Genomic DNA, 22,982 nt, shown 5'->3' on the forward strand with positions numbered 1-22,982 from the left:
TGCTCACCTCCTTTCCCTATTAAAAGATTCAATCTACAAGTATTTGAGACTGGAATATCTTCAAGGAAAAAATACCATCTGAATAAGTAATTAAATTATTTGAACTGTTTCTTCACATCAGAGCATGTGCCCTAACCTCAGTGCTGCAGTGTGGCAGCATAGACCCAAATACAAGACTAAGGGCACGTTTCCAGCCCTCGAGACACAATGAGAAAAGAACTCAGTCTATAAAGGTTTATGAACATGATTTTCAATCAGATTTCTGAACTTGACTGCTCTGCTCTTATACTGTGAAAATGACAGCAATAAGAGCTACTTCCATGGAAGGGTGGAGTGAATTGAGAACACTAAAACACTTTTAAGACACCCTTGAAAGTCTCTGCTTCTTGCAACCACATCTGATCCCTTAGGGTTAGGAAATTGCTATGCAGATGTACGTAAAATTCATGCAAATCAGAAGTGTAACTCTCCCACTTTTTAAAAAAATTATTTTAATAAGAGAACAGTACTATTCCTATAAAACTATTACCCTCTCAGGCTTTTGCTTCCTACCACCCTCAGTTTTTTTTTCAAAGATACTTTGCCCTCCGCTTCCCTAGCTCTTTGCAAATGCTGTGCTGCCCAATTCTCTGGAAGGTCCCTATGAATACCTATTCATCTGTCCCACTTACCTTTTCTCTTCTGCCTCCTTCCTTCACCTTCTCCATGGCATTTGACATTATTAGGCATCCTCTCCAAATCTACGACCAACTTTAGTGGTCAAGAGTTCCAGCCTCATCTTCCTCATCTGCAAAATGAAATTATTCATACTACCTCCTAAAGGTCACTGCGAGAATTAAATGGGAGAATTAATTAATTTAATCATGTCAACTGCCTAGCTTGATACCTGACCCATAGCGTTGGATAAAACCAACCACACACACAATGCATTAGTTTTCAATACTCTCCACCAGTCGAGTTTTTTCTCCTCCCGAAAACTTTTCTTTCCTTTTCTCTTTCCTGCTTTTTCTTCCACTCCTTAAGTATGAGTAACTCCCTCTCAAGGATCTGCTCACTTTTGACTCTTATCAAATGGAACAAATTTTTTTATTCCAACTTTTATCCCTATGTAAGCATGTTCCATTTGGTTATTTTCAGTTGTATGCTGGATTTCACCTTCAGGTACTACAAACATTCATCCTGTTTAGAACCGAGTCTTTCCTTGGGAACCCAGACTTCAGGGATGAAGGATGTGCCAACAGCCCTGTAGCTGGATGATAGTAAGGAAAGAAGGTGAAAGTATGAAGCATAAACAGCCTCACTTTTAAATCTTATCTTTTCCTTTTCTAGGTGGTCTCCCATGCATTACCCAAGTCCGTTCAGCTTTTTGTGACAAACCCTTACATCATGGAAAAAAAGAACCTTCAAACTAATTCACATTATACTGTTGGTGTCTTAATAACAACTTACTTTGAAGAATTAGCAGGGAAGCCGCTTATTCTCTTCACTTTCCTCATTCTGTTGGGGGCCTCCCAGTTTGTTGAGCCTTTCATATCTGAAACCTCAATTGCCTTCTTAATCTTTGGCAGTGATTCTCAAACTATAGCCTTAGGAGCCAATTACAATCTTAAAAATTAACGAGGACCCTAGAGAGCTTTTGTTGCTGTGGGTCATGTCTATCATTATTAGCCATATTAGATGTTAAAATATAATTTGAAAACATGTATTAATTCACTTAAAACTAGGAATAATCAACTCGTTACAAGTTAACATGGTAACAGTGTATGAAGCATAATTATTTTTTCTAAAACAAAAACATTTAGTGAGAAGAGTGTCACTTTTAAACATTTTTGCAAATATTTAATGTCTACCTTTATTGAGGGCACTGGATTCTTATCTCTATTTCTTCATTCAGTCTATCGCAATAGGTTTTGGTTGAAATATAGAAAGAAATCTGACCTCATCAGATACATAGTTTGAAAAGAGAGTGGTATTTTAATAGTCTTTCCACATAATTGTGGATAGCCTCCCTTCACATTACACCAAAACTCAGCAAGTGATAGTTCCTTAAAGTTTAATTGCAATGTGCTATCTGAAACCATGTCAACAAATATTTTCTACTGTGTTAGATTGCAATCCATTGGTCTGTCTTACATTTTGAATAGATTTTTCACTGATGCATTGGTCATTGGGAAAATATTGGTTCACTGAGTTATACACATCTTCTAAATGTTTACATAATTCATTATACTGGTTTGGATCATAATCTCAAAAAAAACAATACCAAATGCCATAATCCTGAATGTTGAAATCCTGAAAGATCAAAATCCCTAAAGTCTAAATCCCTCAAGTCTAAAATCTCAAAAATCACAATCACAGGATAATTACATCATGTTAGGCCAGTTACTATGCACTATCTTCATGCAATTGCCTATAACCTATCACTGTAATACACTGTTTCATACATGAAATTTTCTTTTTAGTTTTTGGTCTGTTTTTCTTAAGTTTTTTTTTTTTTTTTTTTTACTATTTTAAATTGTCAGAATTATATTATAATTTTCTACACTATGTATTTCATCTTTGCATCATTTCTAGTAGTAGAGATATAAAGAAGTTAGACTGTTAGAGAGTTCTAATTTGTATTATGCATTTTTGCAAATTTAGCTCCATGAAAGTGCTTTATCAGATTAACTTTGCATGTGAGTATTGTGCATGTGTGTAAAAATGTTGAAACTTTCTCAATAAATGAGACATGTCCTTTTTGTACATCTGCATTTGTGAAAGATAAAATTTCATGAGATCTCAGCTCTTTGGGTGACTGCATATGTGGTGGTGACCATCATGGTTTTTGATCGATCCTCAGAAGACTTAGGTTGTTCATCACGGTGTTTCAGATGACCACAGTTATAAAGCTGGGTGCCCACAATGACCTACCATAGTGATATGCATTTATATGTTTCCCTTTTGACCTATTTCTTTATCAATACGGTTCATCTGCTCATAACTGTTCTGCCTGTGCAACTGTTGTTAGTATACCTGAATGTTTATGCTCACAGAAATACGTGCGTTATTATTGCCTATTTTACTGTGTAAAGTGGCTTATGAAGTGTTATGTCTTTTTTATGTTTCTTAAATAACCTTTTTAAAATATAAATAAATAGCTTTTAAATTTTTCAAAATTGTTTTTAGAGCAATATTTTCAGGATTTTCATCTTTCAAGATTGTGATTTTTAGTATTTTAGACTTTAGAGATTTTGATTTTTTGGGGTTTCAACTTTTGGGATTATGGAATCTGGAATTGTGTCCTTTGGCATTATGATTGGCTCCTCCTCCCCACCTGTCTTTCTCTGTCAAAATCCTGCCATCTCGACATGGCCAAAAGCCTTTAGTGATGACTCCAAGCACACATGCTCTCTGTCATCTTTGAACACATGGCACTTTCTGTATCTTCTAAGTAGCTTACTTCCTCTATTTTATGTTTTGCTGTGGAACAGGAGTGGCTTATCTTTTGGCCTCTATTAGAATGTGAGCTCCTTAAGGACTAGGATCACTATTACCATTTTGTTGTTGTTGTTGTTCCTTCAGTGAGTAGCACAGTGTCCTCCTGCACATAGTTCATGTTCAGTATGTAGTTGTTAAGTTGCCAGTGTTTAGACTACCATATTTTTAGTTACTAACTGGAAACGATAAAGGGTGATTCATTTGCTGGTGAAGGCCCTGCCACATTTGCCATGTTTCATGTAAAGAACAACAGAGGGTGCGTAGCGTAGAAGTATCCACTGTGATTAGGCAATTCTCGTAAGAGATAATAGCTAACATAACTTGGAATGTGTGATAGGTCAAAAATACGATTATGTCTCTCCATTCAATTATGTGTGGAGAGAGTGTGAGGCAATTATAAGGTTGTTCAAGGATGTTTAAATATTTTACTTTCTCCTCTCATTTCCACTTCCCTCTTTCTTTCTTTGCCTCCATCATTCTTGCTTGATCCCTCTACATGAGGTATGCCATTCTCTATAGAATGCATTAAGTAATGGGCTCCTTTACTGGAAAACAGATATGGCAGAGGAAGACAACCAAAGTTTTCAGGCCTGTAGTCACTCTCAGAGAAAAAATGCCTCCTAACAGAGGATATGCCACATGCTTGGAAAAGTGAATACTTAGGCAACTGGATAAGAGCAGTTCGTTTAACCATCACAGAGATTATGATAATTTCTTTTTTTTTTATCATTATACTTTAAGTTCTAGGGTACATGTGGATAACATGCAGGATTGTTACATATGTATACTTGTGTCATGTTAGCGTGCTGCACCCATCAACTCGTCAGCACCCATCAACTCGTCATTTACATCAGGTATAACTCCCAGTGCAATCCCTCCGCCCCCCACCATGATAGGCCCCAGTGTATGATGTTCCCCTTCCCGAGTCCAGGTGATCTCATTGTTCAGTTCCCACCTATGAGTGAGAACATGCGGTGTTTGGTTTTCTGTTCTTGCGATAGTTTGCTGAGAATGATGGTTTCCAGCTGCATCCATGTCCCTACAAAGGACACAAACTCATCCTTTTTTCTGGCTGCATAGTATTCCATGGTGTATATGTGCCACATTTTCTTAATCCAGTCTGTCACTGATGGACATTTGGGTTGATTCCAAGTCTTTGCTATTGTGAATAGTGCCGCAATAAACATACGTGTGGATGTGTCTTTATAGCAGCATGATTTATAATCCTTTGGGTATATACCCAGTAATGGGATGGCTGGGTCATATGGTACTTCTAGTTCTAGATCCTTGAGGAATCGCCATACTGTTTTCCATAATGGTTGAACTAGTTTACAATCCCACCAACAGTGTAAAAGTGTTCCTATTTCTCCACATCCTCTCCAGCACCTGTTGTTTCCTGATTTTTTTAATGATTGCCATTCTAACTGTTGTGAGATGGTATCTCATTGTGGTTTTGATTTGCATTTCTCTGATGGCCAGTGATGATGAGCATTTTTTCATGTGTCTGTTGGCTGTATGAATGTCTTCTTTTGAGACCTGTCTGTTCATATCCTTTGCCCACTTTTTGATGGGGTTGTTTGTTTTTTTCTTGTAAATTTGTTTGAGTTCTTTGTAGGTTCAGGATATTAGCCCTTTGTCAGATGAGTAGATTGCAAAAATTTTCTCCCATTCTGTAGGTTGCCTATTCACTCTGATGGTAGTTTCTTTTGCTGTGCAGAAGCTCTTTAGTTTAATTAGATCCCATTTGTCAATTTTGGCTTTTGTTGCCGTTGCTTTTGGTGTTTTAGACATGAAGTCCTTGCCCATGCCTATGTCCTGAATGGCATTACCTAGGTTTTCTTCTAGTGTTTTCATGGTATTAGGTCTAACATTTAAGTCTCTAATCCATCTGGAATTAATTTTTGTATAAGGAATAAGGAAAGGATCCAGTTTCAGCTTTCTACTTATGGCTAGCCAATTTTCCCAGCACCATTTATTAAATAGGGAATCCTTTCCCCATTTCTTGTTTTTCTGAGGTTTGTCAAAGATCAGATGGCTGTAGATGTGTGGTATTATTTCTGAGGACTCTGTTCTGTTCCATTGGTCTATATCTCTGTTTTGGTACCAGTACCATGCTATTTTGGTTACTGTAGCCTTGTAGTATACTTTGAAGTCAGGTAGCATGATGCCTCCAGCTTTGTTCTTTTGACTTAGGATTGTCTTGGCAATGTGGGCTCTTTTTTGGTTCCATATGAACTTTAAAGCAGTTTTTTCCAATTCTGTGAAGAAACTCATTGGTAGCTTGATGGGGATGGCATTGAATCTATAAATTACCTTGGGCAGTATGGCCATTTCCACTATATTGATTCTTCCTATCCATGAGCATGGTATGTTCTTCCATTTGTTTGTGTCCTCTTTTATTTCACTGAGCAGTGGTTTGTAGTTCTCCTTGAAGAGGTCCTTTACATCCCTAGTAACTTGGATTCCTAGGTATTTCATTCTCTTTGAAGCAATTGTGAATGGAAGTTCATTCATGATTTGGCTCTCTGTTTGTCTGTTACTGGTGTATAAGAATGCTTGTGATTTTTGCACATTAATTTTGTATCCTGAGACTTTGCTGAAGTTTCTTATCAGCTTAAGGAGATTTTGGGCTGAGACAATGGGGTTTTCTAAATATACAACATTGTCATCTGCAAACAGGGACAATTTGACTTCTTCTTTTCCTAACCGAATACCCTTTATTTCTTTCTCTTGCCTGATTGCCCTAGCCAGAACTTCCAACATTATGTTGAATAGGAGTGGTGAGAGAGGGCATCCCTGTCTTGTGCCAGTTTTCAAAGGGAATTTTTCCAGTTTTTGCCCATTCAGTATGATATTGGCTGTGGGTATGTCATAAATAGCTCTTATGATTTTGAGGTACGTTCCATCAATACCGAATTTATTGAGCGTTTTTAGCATGAAGGGCTGTTGAATTTTGTCAAAGGCCTTTTCTGCATCTATTGAGATAATCATGTGGTTTTTGTCTTTGGTTCTGTTTATATGCTGGATTACGTTTATTGATTTGCATATATTGAACCATCCTTGCATCCCAGGGATGAAGCCCACTTGATCATGGTGGATAAGCTTTTTGATGTGCTGCTGGATCCGGTTTGCCAGTAGTTTATTGAGGATTTTTGCATCAATGTTCATCAGGGTTATTGGTCTAAAATTCTCTTTTTTTATTGTGTCTCTGCCAGGCTTTGGTATCAGGATGACGTTGGCTTCATAAAATGAGTTAGGGAGGATTCCCTCTTTTTCTATTGATTGGAATAATTTCAGAAGGAATGGTACCAGCTCCTCCTTGTACCTCTGGTAGAATTCAGCTGTGAATCCATCTGGTCCTGGACTTTTTTTCGTTGGTAGGCTATTAATTATTGCCTCAATTTCAGAGCCTGCTATTGGTCTATTCAGGAATTCAGCTTCTTCCTGGTTTAGTCTTGGGAGAGTGTAAGTGTCCAAGAAATTATCCATTTCTTCTAGATTTTCTAGTTTATTTGCGTAGAGGTGTTTATAGTATTCTCTGATGGTAGTTTGTATTTCTGTGGGGTCAGTGGTGATATCCCCTTTATCATTTTTTATTGTGTCTATTTGGTTCTTCTCTCCTTTCTTCTTTATTAGTCTTGCTAGCAGTCTATCAATTTTGTTGATCTTTTCAAAAAACCAACTCCTGGATTCATTGATTTTTTGGAGGGTTTTTGGTGTCTCTATCTCCTTCAGTTCTGCTCTGATCTTAGTTATTTCTTGCCTTCTGCTAGCTTTTGAATGCGTTTGCTCTTGCTTCTCTAGTTCTTTTGCTTGTGATGTTAGAGTGTCAATTTTAGATCTTTCCAGCATTCTCTTGTGGGCATTTAGTGCTATAAATTTCCCTCTACACACTGCTTTAAATGTGTCCCAGAGATTCTGGTATGTTGTATCTTTGTTCTCATTGGTTTCAAAGAACATCTTTATTTCTGCCTTCATTTCATTATGTACCCAGTAGTCATTCAGGAGCAGGTTATTCAGTTTCCATGTAGTTGAGCAGTTTTGATTGAGTTTCTTAGTCCTGAGTTCTAGTTTGATTGCACTGTGGTCTGAGAGACAGTTTGTTATAATTTCTGTTCTTTTACATTTGCTGAGGGGTGCTTTACTTCCAATTATGTGGTCAATTTTGGAATAAGTGTGATGTGGTGCTGAGAAGTATGTATATTCCGTTGATTTGGGGTGGAGAGTTCTGTAGATGTCTATTAGGTCTGCTTGCTGCAGAGATGAGTTCAGTTCCTGGATATCCTTGTTAACTTTCTGTCTCGTTGATCTGTCTAATGTTGACAGTGGGGTGTTGAAGTCTCCCATTATTATTGTATGGGAGTCTAAGTCTCTTTGTAAGTCTCTAAGGACTTGCTTTATGAATCTGGGTGCTCCTGTATTGGGTGCATATATATTTAGGATAGTTAGCTCTTCCTGTTGAATTGATCCCTTTACCATTATGTAATGGCCTTCTTTGTCTCTTTTGATCTTTGATGGTTTAAAGTCTGTTTTATCAGAGACTAGGATTGCAACCCCTGCTTTTTTTTGTTCTCCATTTGCTTGATAGATCTTCCTCCATCCCTTTATTTTGAGTCTATGTATGTCTCTGCATGTGAGATGGGTCTCCTGAATACAGCAAACTGATGGGTCTTGACTCTTTATCCAGTTTGCCAGTCTGTGTCTTTTAATTGGAGCATTTAGTCCATTTACATTTAAGGTTAATATTGTTATGTGTGAACTTGGTCCTGCCATTATGATATTAACTGGTTATTTTGCTCATTAGTTGATGCAGTTTCTTCCTAGCCTCGATGGTCTTTACATTTTGGCATGTTTTTGCAATGGCTGGTACTGGTTGTTCCTTTCCATGTTTAGTGCTTCCTTCAGTATCTCTTGTAAGGCAGGCCTGGTGGTGACAAAATCTCTAAGCATTTGCTTATCTGTAAAGGATTTTATTTCTCCTTCACTTATGAAACTTAGTTTGGCTGGATATGAAATTCTGGGTTGAAAATTCTTTTCTTTAAGAATGTTGAATATTGGCCCCCATTCTCTTCTGGCTTGGAGAGTTTCTGCCGAGAGATCTGCTGTTAGTCTGATGCGCTTCCCTTTGTGGGTAACCCGACCTTTCTCTCTGGCTGCCCTTAAGATTTTTTCCTTCATTTCAACTTTGGTAAATCTGGCAATTATGTGTCTTGGAGTTGCTCTTCTCGAGGAGTATCTTTGTGGCGTTCTCTGTATTTCCTGAATTTGAATGTTGGCCTGCCCTACTAGGTTGGGGAGATTCTCCTGGATGATATCCTGAAGAGTGTTTTCCAACTTGGTTCCATTTTCCCCCTCACATTCAGGCACCCCAATCAGACGTAGATTTGGTCTTTTTACATAATCTCATACTTCTTGCAGGCTTTGTTCATTTCTTTCTCTTTTTTCTTTAGGTTTCTCTTCTCGCTTCATTTCATTCATTTGATCCTCAATCGCTGATACTCTTTCTTCCAGTTGATTGAGTTGGTTACTGAAGCTTGTGCATTTGTCTCGTATTTCTCGTGTCATGGTTCTCATCTCTGTCTATTCGTTTATGGCCTTCTCTGCATTAATTATTCTAGTTATCAATTCTTCCACTCTTTTTTCAAGATTTTTAGTTTCTTTGCGCTGGGTACGTAATTCCTCCTTTAGCTCTGAGGAGTTTGATGGACTGGAGCCTTCTTCTCTCAACTCGTCAAAGTCATTCTCCGTCCAGCTTTGATCCGTTGCTGGCGATGAGTTGCGTTCCTTTGCAGGGGGTGATGCGCTCTTATTTTTTGAATTTCCAGCTTTTCTGCCCTGCTTTTTCCCCATCTTTGTGGTTTTATCTGCCTCTGGTCTTTGATGATGGTGACGTACTGATGGGGTTTTGGTGTGGGTGTCCTTCCTGTTTGTTAGTTTTCCTTCTAACAGTCAGGACCCTCAGCTGTAGGTCTGTTGGATATTGCTTAAGGTCCACTCCAGACCCTGTTTGCCTGGGTATCAGCAGCAGAGGCTGCAGAAGATAGAATATTGCTGAACAGCGAGTATACCTGTCTGATTCTTGCTTTGGAAGCTTCCTTTCAGGGGTGTACTCCACCGTGTGAGGTGTGGGGTGTCGGTCTGCCCCTAGTGGGGGATGTCTCCCAGTTAGGCTATTCAGGAGTCAGGGACCCACTTGAGCAGGCAGTCTGTCCCTTCTCAGATCTCAACCTCTGTGTTGGGAGATCAACTGCTCTCTTCAAAGCTGTCAGAGTCGTTTGCATTTGCAGAGGTTTCAGCTGCTTTTTGTTGTTGTTGTTGTTGTCGTTTAGCTGTGCCCTGTCCCCAGAGGTGGAGTCTACAGAGACAGGCAGGACTCCTTGAGCTGCTGTGAGCTCCACCCAGTTGGAGCTTCCCAGCCGCTTTGTTTATCTACTTAAGCCTCAGCAATGGCGGGCGCCCCTCCCCCAGCCTCGCTGCTGCCTTGCCGGGAGATCGTAGACTGCTGTGCTAGCAATGAGGGAGGCTCTGTGGGCGTGGGACCCTCCCGGGCAGGTGTGGGATGCAGTCTCCTGGTGTGCCCGTTTGCTAAGATCCTTGGTAGAGCACAGTATTGCAGTGGGAGTTACCCGATTTTCCAGGTGTTGTGTGTCTCAGTTCCCCTGGCTAGGAAAAGGGAGTCCCTTCCCCCTTGCGCTTCCCAGGTGAGGCGATGCCTCCCCCTGCTTCAGCTCTCGCTGGTCGGGCTGCAGCAGCTGACCAGCACTGATTGTCAGGCACTCCCTAGTGAGATAAACCCAGTACCTCAGTTGAAAATGCAGAAATCATCTGTCTTCTGTGTCGCTCGCGCTGGGAGTTGGAGACTGGAGCTGTTCCTATTCGGCCATCTTGCTCCCCCCCCTTATGAGAATTTCTAATGACAGTTATCTGTACTCTTGCACCACCTTCATGAGAAAATGGCTGTCAGTTTCTGGTCATAGAGAAATGTTAGAATGTCAAGCCCCCTTCCTTTCCTTCATATCATGTAATATTTTCTTTCTGCCTAGGCCTATATGAAAAATATTTTTACTCACTTGAAGGTGAATATAAACACCCCCCTCCCTTCAAAACAACTACCTGCAACACAGTTAGTGAGGGGGTGAACAAACTCAGTGGTTTCATAAGTGATGCCTGTCTGCTCTACTGCTCTCATACCCATCAACAAAACTCTCCACCATGCATGGCTAAAAATAGTCAATGAAACTGGCAGATTCATGATTCTCCCCAGACTAAAGGTTTCTTAAGTCCCCATGCATGTCTTTAAAAGTTGATAGGGTGAGGCTGCAAGAGCCCAGGGGAACTGAGTCAAAGGGTCAGACTAAATATTTTCTAATAACACTTTCCTAACTATGCGTAGAAACATCAGTAGCGGGGAAGATGATTTGCTAATCCAAACACATGACCTTCCTTTGACTAAATGGTTGCTTCGTATAATTCAAAACTCCTTTATTGGGATGTTAACTTTAATGGGTTTGGAAGGAATACTATTTGTCAAGATTAATGTATTTTTGAGGGGTGGCTCAAGACATAATAAGTGTATTTAATGTGGCTATAATACTCCTGACTTCAGGTTCTATTGCTTTAGGAATTTACATCTCAGTTTGCTCATCATTCACTCCTCCTACCCAACAATCCCTCCTCTCCACTCTAATTCTTTTTTTTTTTTTTTATTCATCTTAAAGAAGGAATATCTAGAATGCTGGTTTTAAACTAAATAAGGCTATTGTAAATTAGTTGGATTAAGCAACCTTTAAAGAAAATGATTAATAGTTTATTGCTTTCTGGCAAATATAGATAGTGCAATTCCTTTTTATTTGCCCAGTAGTTATCAATTTCAAGTACATGATGAGACCAGTCAGGCATACACATTTGTGTGTTTGTTCAAAATCCTTATTTTGTCCACTAAGCTCCATATTACTGCACATTGAAAAAATAATAAGTTCTATCATTTGTATCTTAAAAAAACAATAAAAGAAGACATTAAAAATTTTTTAGCTGGGCACAGTGGCTGACGCCTGTAATCCCAGCACTTTGGGAGGCCAAAGCGGGCAGATCACCTGAGGTTTGAGTTTGAGACCAGCCTAATCAACATGGAGAAACCCCCTTTCTACTAAAAATACAAAATAAGCCAGGGTGGTGGTGCATGCCTGTAATCCCAGCTACTCAGGAGGCTGAGGCAGGAGAATCACTTGAACGCAGGAGACAGAGGTTGCGGTGAGCCGAGATCGTGCCACTGCTCGCCAGCCTGGGGGACAAGAGCAAAACTCCATCTCAAAAAACAAAACAAACAAACAAACAAAAAGTTTGAACTAATGAGGTTAGCACCTAAGTGGGAATATTAGTTCATGATTCCTTCACTTCCTACCAGTGAAATGTTGAAGAGAGTAAGACATTGGCATACTGAAAATGTCAGTATGGCACAGTAACGGCACAGTGCCTTCTTTGTGCCTCTTGGCATAATTCTGCACTCTGAACAGAATTTGCATTCTGCTCTGACAAAATATGGGGTAATCCCTTAGGCACTCTTGGCTCCTGTTTTGTTTCTGCTATGTGTGGCTAATTATTTACCTAGATGTGTGGTAGGCAAATATTTGATAAAAGTAAGTAGGTTTTATTTAATAATCTTGGCTTCAGCTATATCTGTAATGTTAATAAATATTCCATGCTTAATAAAATTCCATGCTTCATGTTCATTCTTTGCTTCATGTTTATGTAGCCAGTATGTTTCAGAGCCGGAGAATACAGACAGAACCCTCTGATATGCAGATTGTTGATAATACCATTGTTGGGGGAAACCTGGGACTTGATGAGACAGTGGCCTGTGTTCAATGTTAAGAGCTACAATAGCATTTAGGTTTCTTATTCTGGAGTTCAAATTAGTGTGAAGGTGAGATTCCAAGTCCTCCCATGGTACTGTCAAATTGCCAAGTTGTGTTGATCTTGATCATACAAACTAAAAACCGTATTTGAAATAGAATGGCTCTATAGAATTGTCATTGTGTTTGATATGGGACTGTCTCAGATGAGAGCCTAACAGAATTATTACCGAAAAGATAGAAAGGTGTTGGTGAAAGCAGTCCACATGCTGTGGCTGTACATTTAGGAGTAAATCACAGTGCTCTTCCTGCTGTTTGGGACTCTGTCTGTTGACATTACAATGTCCTCACAACTTACAAAAATCATTAAGGATTCCATTTGCACCTCCCTGGTGGGAAATTAAGAAATAAAACCATGCCAGCCAGTGTACATTTCAAATATTTACAATAGTATGCTTTCTCTCCAGGCGGTACTCTCGCAATATCCCTCTGAGAAATTAGTGTAGATATTGAATGGCCCTCCCCATGGCCAGCATTTTATTAAGGAAATCTCAGAGTCACTTCTTTCTCCATTTTCCCCAGAACCTTGATCTTCTTACCTCTGATGATCATGCCAGAGAACAAAGAAGTAAAAGGAATAGGGGAAAAAAGGAAAGGGAAGAGGGAAAGTAGCAGAAAGGGAAAAGGGAGTAGAAGGAAAGGGAAGCATGCAATATTAAAGGTAGACATAAAGACAGGTTATGAACAGTAAAAATTGTGAAAGAATGGGAAAGGTTAGAGGAAATGATTTTAGATTTTTTTTTTAATTGAATACATGTTTACCTTTCTGGCCTCAGAGGCCCCTCTGAGGGTGGAAAACAGAAATGTCAGACTCTGATTTCTGTGAAGGCTTAAATGGAGTAAAGCAAACCTTCTGGACAATAGAGTGAGGGCAAGAAAAAGAGACAGAAAGAAAAATCCAATAAGAGTGTTTGTTTAGGCTCAAGATATGTACTTGGTCAACATGCACACACCTTCCGTCCTCTTGGATCACCAGGTTGATATTGTTCTAGAAATGCATCCCCTGGTGTGATTCAGCACCAGATCCTGGAAATGAATGTCTATATCACTGAGCTTGCCACTATTCTCCAATGGCAGGAATCACCACAGTGCTGACCATGTCCACGATCATCACTGCCGTGAGCGCCTCCATGCCCCAGGTGTCCTACCTCAAGGCTGTGGATGTGTACCTGTGGGTCAGCTCCTTCTTCGTGTTCCTGTCAGTCATTGAGTACGCAGCTGTGAACTACCTCACCACAGTGGAAGAGCGGAAACAATTCAAGAAGACAGGGAAGGTACAGCCTTGCTTTGACTATCAGATCCCTTGGGGAATGTGGAAAAGACTATCCTTATCTGTTGCGCTCTCTTGACAGTGTTGTAAGCCTTTGTGTTAAGTCCATATGCTTGTCAAGAGGCAAGTTGACAGTATGGTGACAATTTAACATTGAACCTTACTCTCTGCTCTGTGCTGGCTGTTTTCTCATCCTCACTCACCTTCACCAGGAGGTTTTGTGTGTGCAGAATTTCTTTCAATATGCTCCTTTCCCCCAACTGTACCCTTTGAATAAAAGGGGTTGACATACAAACCACATTCTTTCAAGTGGATGATCATGATAATAATAATAGCTAACACATAATGGGGGTTTATTATATATTGGCATCATACGAACCATCTAACATATTGTGTCAGTTAACTCTCATAGTAAGGTCAGTATTTTATTGCCCTCATTTCACAGAGGTGAAATAAATGCAGCTGGGTGGTAACTTGGCCAAGGTCACACAGCTGAAGAGGAATCGGGCTTTGCTTCTGGGTCTCCTTGACTTCAAAGGCTGTGTGTGCACTCTCAACCAGTAAATGATATGTTTCTCTCCACCGAGAGCCAGCATTTACTTTTCTCTTCTTGTCACTCGGGAGAGTGGTAGAGCATAAAGGGAGGTTCTTCCCCCGACAGTATCCTAGAAATGAGGTGCCTTCTGGGCTCTCAATGTTATCCATGTTTTTTGTGACATTGTTTAATAAATGCAGATAGATTGCTCTCTACCTGCTTCATTTCACAGAGGATTTGGGCACCAGTTTCCTACTTTTTACAAGAACTTACATAAGATATTGTACTTCAGAAACTTAACTAAGAGTCATTCGTTTCTAGTCTACACTTAAGAGAATAAACACACATACACACACATATATATGTGCATATAGTATATATGTATACATACACATCCTATATAGAGAATAGCTATACACGTGTACCCATAACTTCAATGAAATCTATTCACATTGGTTTAAGGTTTTTTTTACATGAGCTTTTATACACACCCAAACATTATTTATTTTTTCTACTTCTGAGAGCGTCTCATACTTTCAGAGTGTTTTTATATCCTCTTCTCACACCGAACTTTCATGTCAACCCCCGGGATAGATCTCGCAGAGATTATCATCTCTATTTTATAAATGAAGAAGCAGAATTCTAGTGAAATGAAGTGATTTGCCAACAGATTCTCAGCCAACAGAACTGCAGTTGCAATTCAGATATGGAATGCTCACTTCATCCTTTGATTTTACATCCTTTGAGTCAAAGCTCTAAAAATAGCTGATTTTGTTTTCTTGCAGATGCTTTCATTTCTTTGCTAGCAGCATGTGACTATGTTTGCCTGTCACATACATACCCGCAGTAAGTGCTATGCAGGTGTAAGGAAACCAGGAGCTGTTAGAGCAGTATGCGGCAGTGGTGCGTAGGCATCACCTGTGTCCTTGTTAAACTCTAATTCAGGAGGTCTGGGGTGGGACCTGAGACTCTGAATTGCTAATAAGCTCTAGGTGATGCTGATGCTATTGGTCTGTTACCCATACTGGATAGCAATGATTTGGATAGTCTGTGAAGTGAAAGGTGACAGGAAAAATGTGTAAGGAGGGAAAGAATTTTCTTCGTGTTTTATTTTGTTTTTATACGGGGAGTGGCTAACACAAGAAATAGGCACTGAAGTACTTTTGGCTCACCTCCATCTAGTCCTTTGACTCAAAAATATCTACAACTCCCTGCCCCCACCTGCCACACAACATGTGTTCACACTGCCTGATTGTTTTATACTTGTTGATATTATACACCATCTTTTTGTGTACCACTATGCAGAACTTCTTTCCAGGTAATAAGCATACTCCATTTTAAAAATTATTTTTCAATTTTTAATTGTAAAATTACTATAACTTAGATTTTACAATCTGAATTGATTTTTTAAGTGTGCAGTTCAGTAGTGTTAAGTATATTCACATTGTGGTGCAACCAATCTCCAGAGCTCTTTCGTCTCGCATAACTGAAACTCTATACCCATCAGAGAGCAACTTCCCATATTCCCCAACCCTCAGGACCTGGAAACCACCATTCTGAGCATCCTCAATTATCTCAAATAAGTGCAATTATCTCAAAGGAATGTCCTATTTGCCATTCATGTCTTAGTGGGACAAAACGAAGAAATGATTGAAGTCAGAAGAAGAGATGGCAGGCCAGGTGCATTGGCTCACGCCAGCACTTTGGGAGGCCGAGGCAGGTGGATTTCTTAAGGTCAGGAATTCCAGACCAGCCTGGCCAACATATGAAACCCCATGTCTACTAAAAATACAAAACTTAGCCGGGCGTGTGGTGGGCACCTATAATCCCAGCTACTCAGGAGGCTCAGGCAGGAGAATTGTTTGAACCTGGGAGGCCGAGGTTGCAGTGAGCTGTGATTGTACCACTGCACTCCAGCCTGGGTGACAGAGGAAGACGCTGTCTCAAAAAAGAAAAAAAAAGAAGAGGAAGTCTTGATGGCAAACCAAATCCACCACATCCCAGCTTTGTGTTCCAGGTTAAGTTTCCTAAACCCCTTCTGTGCTTACACAATGGTGTCATTTCTTCCCCATTTACTTCACAGGGCTGTTGTGATGATCAAGTGATATAATAAAAGGGCCTAAAACCTTTGCAAATAACGTGCTATACAAATGGAAGTTCTTATTGTGAGTGGTGCCCAGAACACCTGCCCTGACGGAATAAGAGTATTACTAGGAAGAGTGGGAGCAAATCCAGTGAGATGAGATCCCTTGGAAGAAATAGGATGCAATGAGAGGGGCTGGGTAGAAGAAATGTCTGTGGGTTTGGGGGCTAATAGATGACACCTCTCTATACATATGGATTTGGAAGCCAGTATTAGGGAGCCAGTTGTGGGAGCCAGATATATGGATATAACAATGTCAAGCAGTTTGGAGAATGTTGCTTAGATCTGTGAGCAGGAGGGCTCACTAATAGTTCATCACTAGCTTAAATGTACTCACTGTCTTGGTCACTGGCAAAACAATGTTCAGGCCTATCCCTGGAAGGACAGTATCTTTTCACTTCATTTCAGAGAAGAGACCTGGACACCAATGCAGACACCAAATGGAGGACTCTAAAGAGACTGAGCCAAACATGCCAGTGTCTTCTCCCAGACCACTACAGTAGAGTGACCGAGGGACGATGAGAAAGGGCTGGAGTGTTAGGCCTTGCAATGGAGTTCCTCTCTATGAAAACAAATCAGGCAAAACTTGTTTTCATCACTCCCCTACCACCATTACCACTACTATCCACCACCCACCACCATCATCCACCACCCAGCACCATCCACCCTCTACCACCATCCACCAACACCACCACCCACCACCCACCACCACCACTGCTCACCACCCATCACTTACCACCCACTACCACCGTCTACCCCAACCACCATCCAACACCACCACACACCACCTACTCACCCACTGACCACAACTTATTACCAACCACCACTTACCACCGGCCACCACACCATCCCCCATATCCACCACCACCATCCCCACCACCCAACACCATCATCAACCACTGTTCACCACCATCCACCACCACCATCCACCAATACCACCACTATCCACTAACATCACCAACCACCACCCATCATATCAACCACCATTACATCCTACTATCACCCACCACCATTATCCAACACCATCATCTACCACCATAACCCAACATCCACCAATACCATCCCAACACCATCCACCACCATCACCACCCCTCACCACCCACCACCACCACCATGACCACTACCATCTCACCACCATCTACCACCTACTAACACCACCAACCATGACCACTACCATCTACCACCCCCACCACCACCTACCACCACCACCCCCATTCACCACCACTACCACCACTCACCACCGACCACCACCATCCACCACTACCACTGTCCACCACTACCACCATTCACCACCTACCACCCACCACTCACCATCATCCATCACCATCCACCATCACCACTTACCACCACCCACCATGACCACCATCCACCACTACCAAACACCACCATCATGAGCACCATCTACCATCACCACCAGATACCAATACCTACCACCACCATTCACCAACAGTCCCACCACCACACAACACCACCCACCATCTATCATCCACCACCACCATTCACCACCACAACCATCCATCACCACCATTCACCACCACCACCACCCACCACACACCACTACCACTCACCACCTCCATCATCTGCCACCACCATCCATCTCACATTATTACCATCCACCACCACACACCACTACCACCAAGTACCATCATGTTCATATACACATTCCTACCGCCTCCCTCGCTGAGATACTCAGAACTAGAAGAACAGCCAGTCTGGAAAACGTATCCCTGGTGCTGACCATTGCTCAGAAAGAGGAAAAATAGCTATTTTCTTTCTTGGCTGGGTGTGGTAGCTCATGCCTGTAATCCCAGCACTTTCGGAGGCCAAGGCAGAAGGATTGCCTAAGCTCAGGAGTTGAAGACCAGCTTCAGCAACATAACAGGACCTCGTCTCTACTAAAAATAAAATAAAATACTATCTCTGGGGATGTATCTATTATGTGTACGTCTGCAGGGGGTGCCCAACAGTGATGGTGCCTTTGCAGACATATTACTCTTCGGGTCCTAAGGTTTGGCTTTCATGCTTTCCATTGCCCCAGCATGGCAGGGCACTCCAAGCCACTTCAAGCCCCATCTGGGCTGGAACTGGTGTCGGGGGAGCCTTGGATGAATCGTATACCCTGGTGTTGGTGTTGCCTCACTCCTCTGAGCTCTTCTTTCTGATCAAGCCCTGCTTAAAGTTAAATAAAAGAGAATGAGTGAAAAGAAAATTAGCCTAGTATAGTGATGTGTGTCTATAGTCCCATCTCCTCAGGAGACTGAGATGGAAATGATCACTTGAGCCCAGGAGGTCAAGCCTGCAGTGAGCTATAATCACACCACTGTGCTCGAGCCTCGATGATAGAGCGAGATCCTGTCTCGATACATAAAAAATAATAATAAATTTTAATTTAAAAGTTAAAAAAAGGGACAACATAACTCAAGTATGGGTCCTTAATTAGTTCACTCACTGCACAAAAGAGTCTTCATGTCTTTTGAAAAATATTAGATTTTTAAATCACTATAAATCAAATACATGTTTTGGCAGAATTTATTCTACAGCCTCCAATTTGAATTCTGAATAATTTCATCCAGTAGTAGCCTCTCTCTATTTGTTCATTTTTGAACTTCCCTATGAATCAAGAAGTGATTTTGTTTTCTCCAAGAGCAATTAGTAACAGCTGCTTTGTAGACACGGCTCTAAACTAGTGAGAACTGCTATCTTCCTCAGAGTGAAACCTTAAAGAAAATTTTAGTTTTGATTCAATCAGGCACTGGAGCCAGAAAGCATTGATAATTTGTTCCTTCAGAAAAATAAACCAATTCTGTGTTGTTTAATTGGGCTATGTTAGGATCATTTATAGGTGCTCTTAAGCAAAAATGGGAAGGCCCGGCTAATTTGCATTTGAATGGAGCAGCTAAAATCTTTCCTTATCCCATCCCCAAGCATAAATGGATCACCGATGACATGGTTTTAGTTTTGGACCAAAAAATATATACACAGTGACTGAGGATACTGCTATATTTTCTACAAAGAGGAAAAATAAGTTGAAAAACAAATCCAATTGGCTTATATTGCTGTTCTGGTAAATCATATTTAACTTTATTAACATTATTTACTGTAATTCCTATTTGTAAAACCATATTCAAGACCTACTTAAAAAAATTTTTTTTTGACAGATTTCTAGGATGTACAATATTGATGCAGTTCAAGCCATGGCCTTCGATGGTTGTTACCATGACAGCGAGATTGACATGGACCAGACTTCCCTCTCTCTAAACTCAGAAGACTTCATGAGAAGAAAATCAATACGCAGCCCCAGCACCGATTCAACTCGGATAAAGAGAAGAAAATCCCTAGGAGGACATGTTGGTAGAATCATTCTGGAAAACAACCATGTCATTGACACCTATTCTAGGATTTTATTCCCCGTTGTGTACATTTTATTTAATTTGTTTTACTGGGGTGTGTATGTATGAAGGGGAATTTCACATGTATACAACTTTGAAGCCAGACGATGTTTCGAAACAAAACTCTTGAATATGAGGTGGGTAGTCCTAGATGGAACTGGGAAAGAGCCAGTTGCCTCTCCTGCCCTAATGAGAATTTGAAAGCTGACTTATTTACATCTAAGAAAGAGTTTAGGCCCTAGAAAAGTTGGACTCCATAAATAAGAGTCACAGGCATGTGTATTATGGGAAAAACAGTCTTCCATTGGGAAGGGCTTTGTAACTACTTCATGTGAACCCTCCTTCTTTCTTCATGAAATGTTCTTTATTTAACTAGGGAAGAAAGCTGGACTCTAAACAATAATTCAAGGATATTTGGTTTCTTACTGCCAGCCAAGTGCCTGGTTATCTACCAGAGCTCAACCATCCTTAGGTAAGAATACCTACATTGAGGTAGTATCACCTGCACTCACACAGTCAAGAATCCTGTGAAGGATCTCCAATCTCCTTCTCCAGTCAAGTCTTTATTCTTATTTAAATATTGTTTCAGGCCCAGTGCGGTGGCTCATGCCTGTTATCCCAACACTTTGGGAGGCTGAGGTGGACAGATCATTTGAGGTCAGGAGTTCAAGACCAGCATGGCCAACACGTTGAAACCCTGTCTCTACTAAAAATACAAAAATTAGCGAGCATGGTGGCATGCACCTGTAGTCTGTGCTACTCGTGAGGCTGAGGCAGGAGAATCACTTGAACGTGGGAGGCAGAGGTTGTAGTGAGCTGAGATTGCGCTACTGCACTCTAGCCTGGGTGACAGAGTGAAACACCATCTCAAAAAATAAAATAAATAAATAAATATAAATAAATAAATAAATATTGTTTCATATATTTATGAGCATAAGTGGAGAGGGGAAGCTAAATTTCCACTCATTCTTCTCATTCTAATGTTAAATTAATACATTAGTCATCAATAATAACATCTTGCATTTTGTAGATGATGTATTGTTTTCACAACTTTTTAGAGGTTTTTAATTAATCACTTTATTCAACAAATGTTTATTGACCACCTGTGTGTGCCAGGTACTTTACTAAGTGTTATGTACTGAAAAAATGAATATGAAATAGCATTCCTGCCTTCTCTAAGCGCATAGCCAACAGGAGCAGTGAACTGGAGCTATAACACATGTAACGAATGTTAAAATAGAGGTATGTACACTGTCTTGTGTGAGTTCTGAAAGGGGGATACCAAAGAAAGGAAAAGAACATCTCCAAAGGGATGTGGACTCTCAATTGATAAACAACTGGAGATGCTTCCAGGTATTGTATTGAGTGAAAAAACTGAACAAAATGTATTTATCCCATGGTAATCCTTAATATCTTTGGTTGAACCAAGTAAACCAGGTCAAGTGGATATTAAATAACTGTTTGCTAAGTAGAAAAACCTCCTGTGATCAGTGTTCATTTTGCAGATCGGCAGTGTGCATGCTTTTTTTTTGAGTATTTTCTGAATAAGATTCAATTTAAAGAAAAGCCCTTGGCAGGAAATACTCCCATACCTATTTTGATTGCTGGGATTGAATTAAGAGAAATAAATTAAATGGTGTATTACTTTCAGTGTATTTCCTTTTATTTCACCATAAAGTAAATCAAAATGATTTGAATTATTTTTCACCAGGTGAAGAGACAAAACTTTCTGCTTTTTAAACCAATAACATTGGTTTTGGTTCTCTGTTGTGAATCACAGAGGGTTCTAGAAAAGTATCTTCCACCTGGGTACAAAATATTAAAAGGAAAATTATTTTTCTATTATGACTTCCCTCACAAGCAGGCTAACTCTGGGATACTTCATTCTATTTTCTTAATACAACTTTTCCAGTTCTTTTGAAACTTCCCAAGGATTATATTTTTACAGGATACTCTGTGAAAATGAGCTAATATAATGTATTAAAACCCTTCTCCATTTCATTGTAGATAGACCATAAATAAACTTTTAAAAAACTATTTATTTAATGGGTTTTAAGTTTGATTTACTAGTAGTATTTTGGTAGGATTATATTTTCAAAATACAGCACAGATTAATATCCTAGATGGCCAGGAATTTGTAGCTATTATTTAGCCAAGCACTACAATTGCATTACATTTCTGATTCTGACAAAACCAGATGTTTAAAAAGGGACAAATATACAAATGAACAGAATAAATCTCCACTGTTCTCGTCATCCAATACTCAGGTTCTTCGGGCTCTTCTGTTTTTTTTCATATACTTTGAGGTATAACATTCAATATGTCGAATGCTTCCCCTGGGCATATTCATTTCCTTGTTTTGAATCAAACGCATCACTGAATACATTTGGCAATCTAGTCTAGGAGAATGGGTCTCTATCACACCCACACACTTGGCATTCCTCTGGAGGAGCATGAATGCACAGTTGTTAGCCAATCAAACATAACTTTTGTTAATGGCTAGCAATACAGGCATTGTATTCTTCAGTAATGTATGTCTAACACTGAGAAGGAAAATATGTTTACTGCTCAAGGGAATTATCAGAGCGTTTGGAATGAGCTCCTAGGAGTTTTGCCAGTTTTCTTCTCTCGAGATTGGTGGCTTGTGAAGACGGTGAAGAGAGGGCTCTTCCCATTAGCTTCATTTCTTCTTGGTAGCAAAAAGATTTCTGTTCGCTTCTTACTCCAAGAAGAATTGAAACCACAGTTTACCTGAAAAATATGAGGGTGAAGACAGCATATAAGAGTTACCTCATTTTGATTTTCACTTCATTTACTCATCACAATCCGGAACAGACTGTGCATGATTGTTCACTGAGGGATAAGCCTGGATAAAATGCAAGGATTTCAGAAAATAAGCTGCTTTCTATGATTAAGAAGAAGCCAGCTAGCTCTGTAAACTGCCTAAATATAGAAATGGGCTATTTTATAGGAACTACTTTGGAAAACCCATGAAATTGTATATTTTAACTTAGTTTTATTGTTTCTGTTCTGGTTAGAAAATAAAGCTTCATTATTAAAAATAATTTTTAAATACCAACTGGCAAAAAAAAAAAAAAAAATTCATCTACCCAGAATTAACATTTTAATGTACATTCTTAGAGGTTTTCTGTACATCATTTACATTTTTTCAAATGGAACCCTTTTGTCAACACTTGTGTTTATTAATTTAAGCACTTGTATCAAGCACTATCTGCTGGGGATACAGTAACGA

The 22,982-nt window shown here is 40.0% G+C and overlaps 1 protein-coding gene across 12 annotated transcripts in view; it reads left to right on the forward strand.

Moving 5' to 3' along the window:
- The window catches only part of LOC105477435 (gamma-aminobutyric acid type A receptor subunit rho3), a 104,351-nt gene extending 82,696 nt beyond the window's left edge, over positions 1-21,655 (forward strand). For 9 of the 12 annotated variants that reach the window (XM_071092543.1, XM_071092541.1, XM_071092535.1 and 6 more), the window contains 2 exons: positions 13,470-13,666; positions 19,499-21,655. In XM_071092543.1, the coding sequence (XP_070948644.1) occupies positions 13,470-13,666; positions 19,499-19,798 (497 nt within the window). In that variant the 3' untranslated portion in view covers positions 19,799-21,655. The remainder of the gene's footprint in view (positions 1-13,469; positions 13,667-19,498) is intronic. The other 3 variants (XR_011620404.1, XR_011620405.1, XM_071092542.1) reach the window with 3 other exon arrangements.
- Positions 21,656-22,982: the final 1,327 nt, after the last annotated feature.

The sequence above is a fragment of the Macaca nemestrina genome, chromosome 2, assembly GCF_043159975.1.
Source record: "Macaca nemestrina isolate mMacNem1 chromosome 2, mMacNem.hap1, whole genome shotgun sequence".
Classification (NCBI taxonomy): Eukaryota; Metazoa; Chordata; class Mammalia; order Primates; family Cercopithecidae; genus Macaca; species Macaca nemestrina.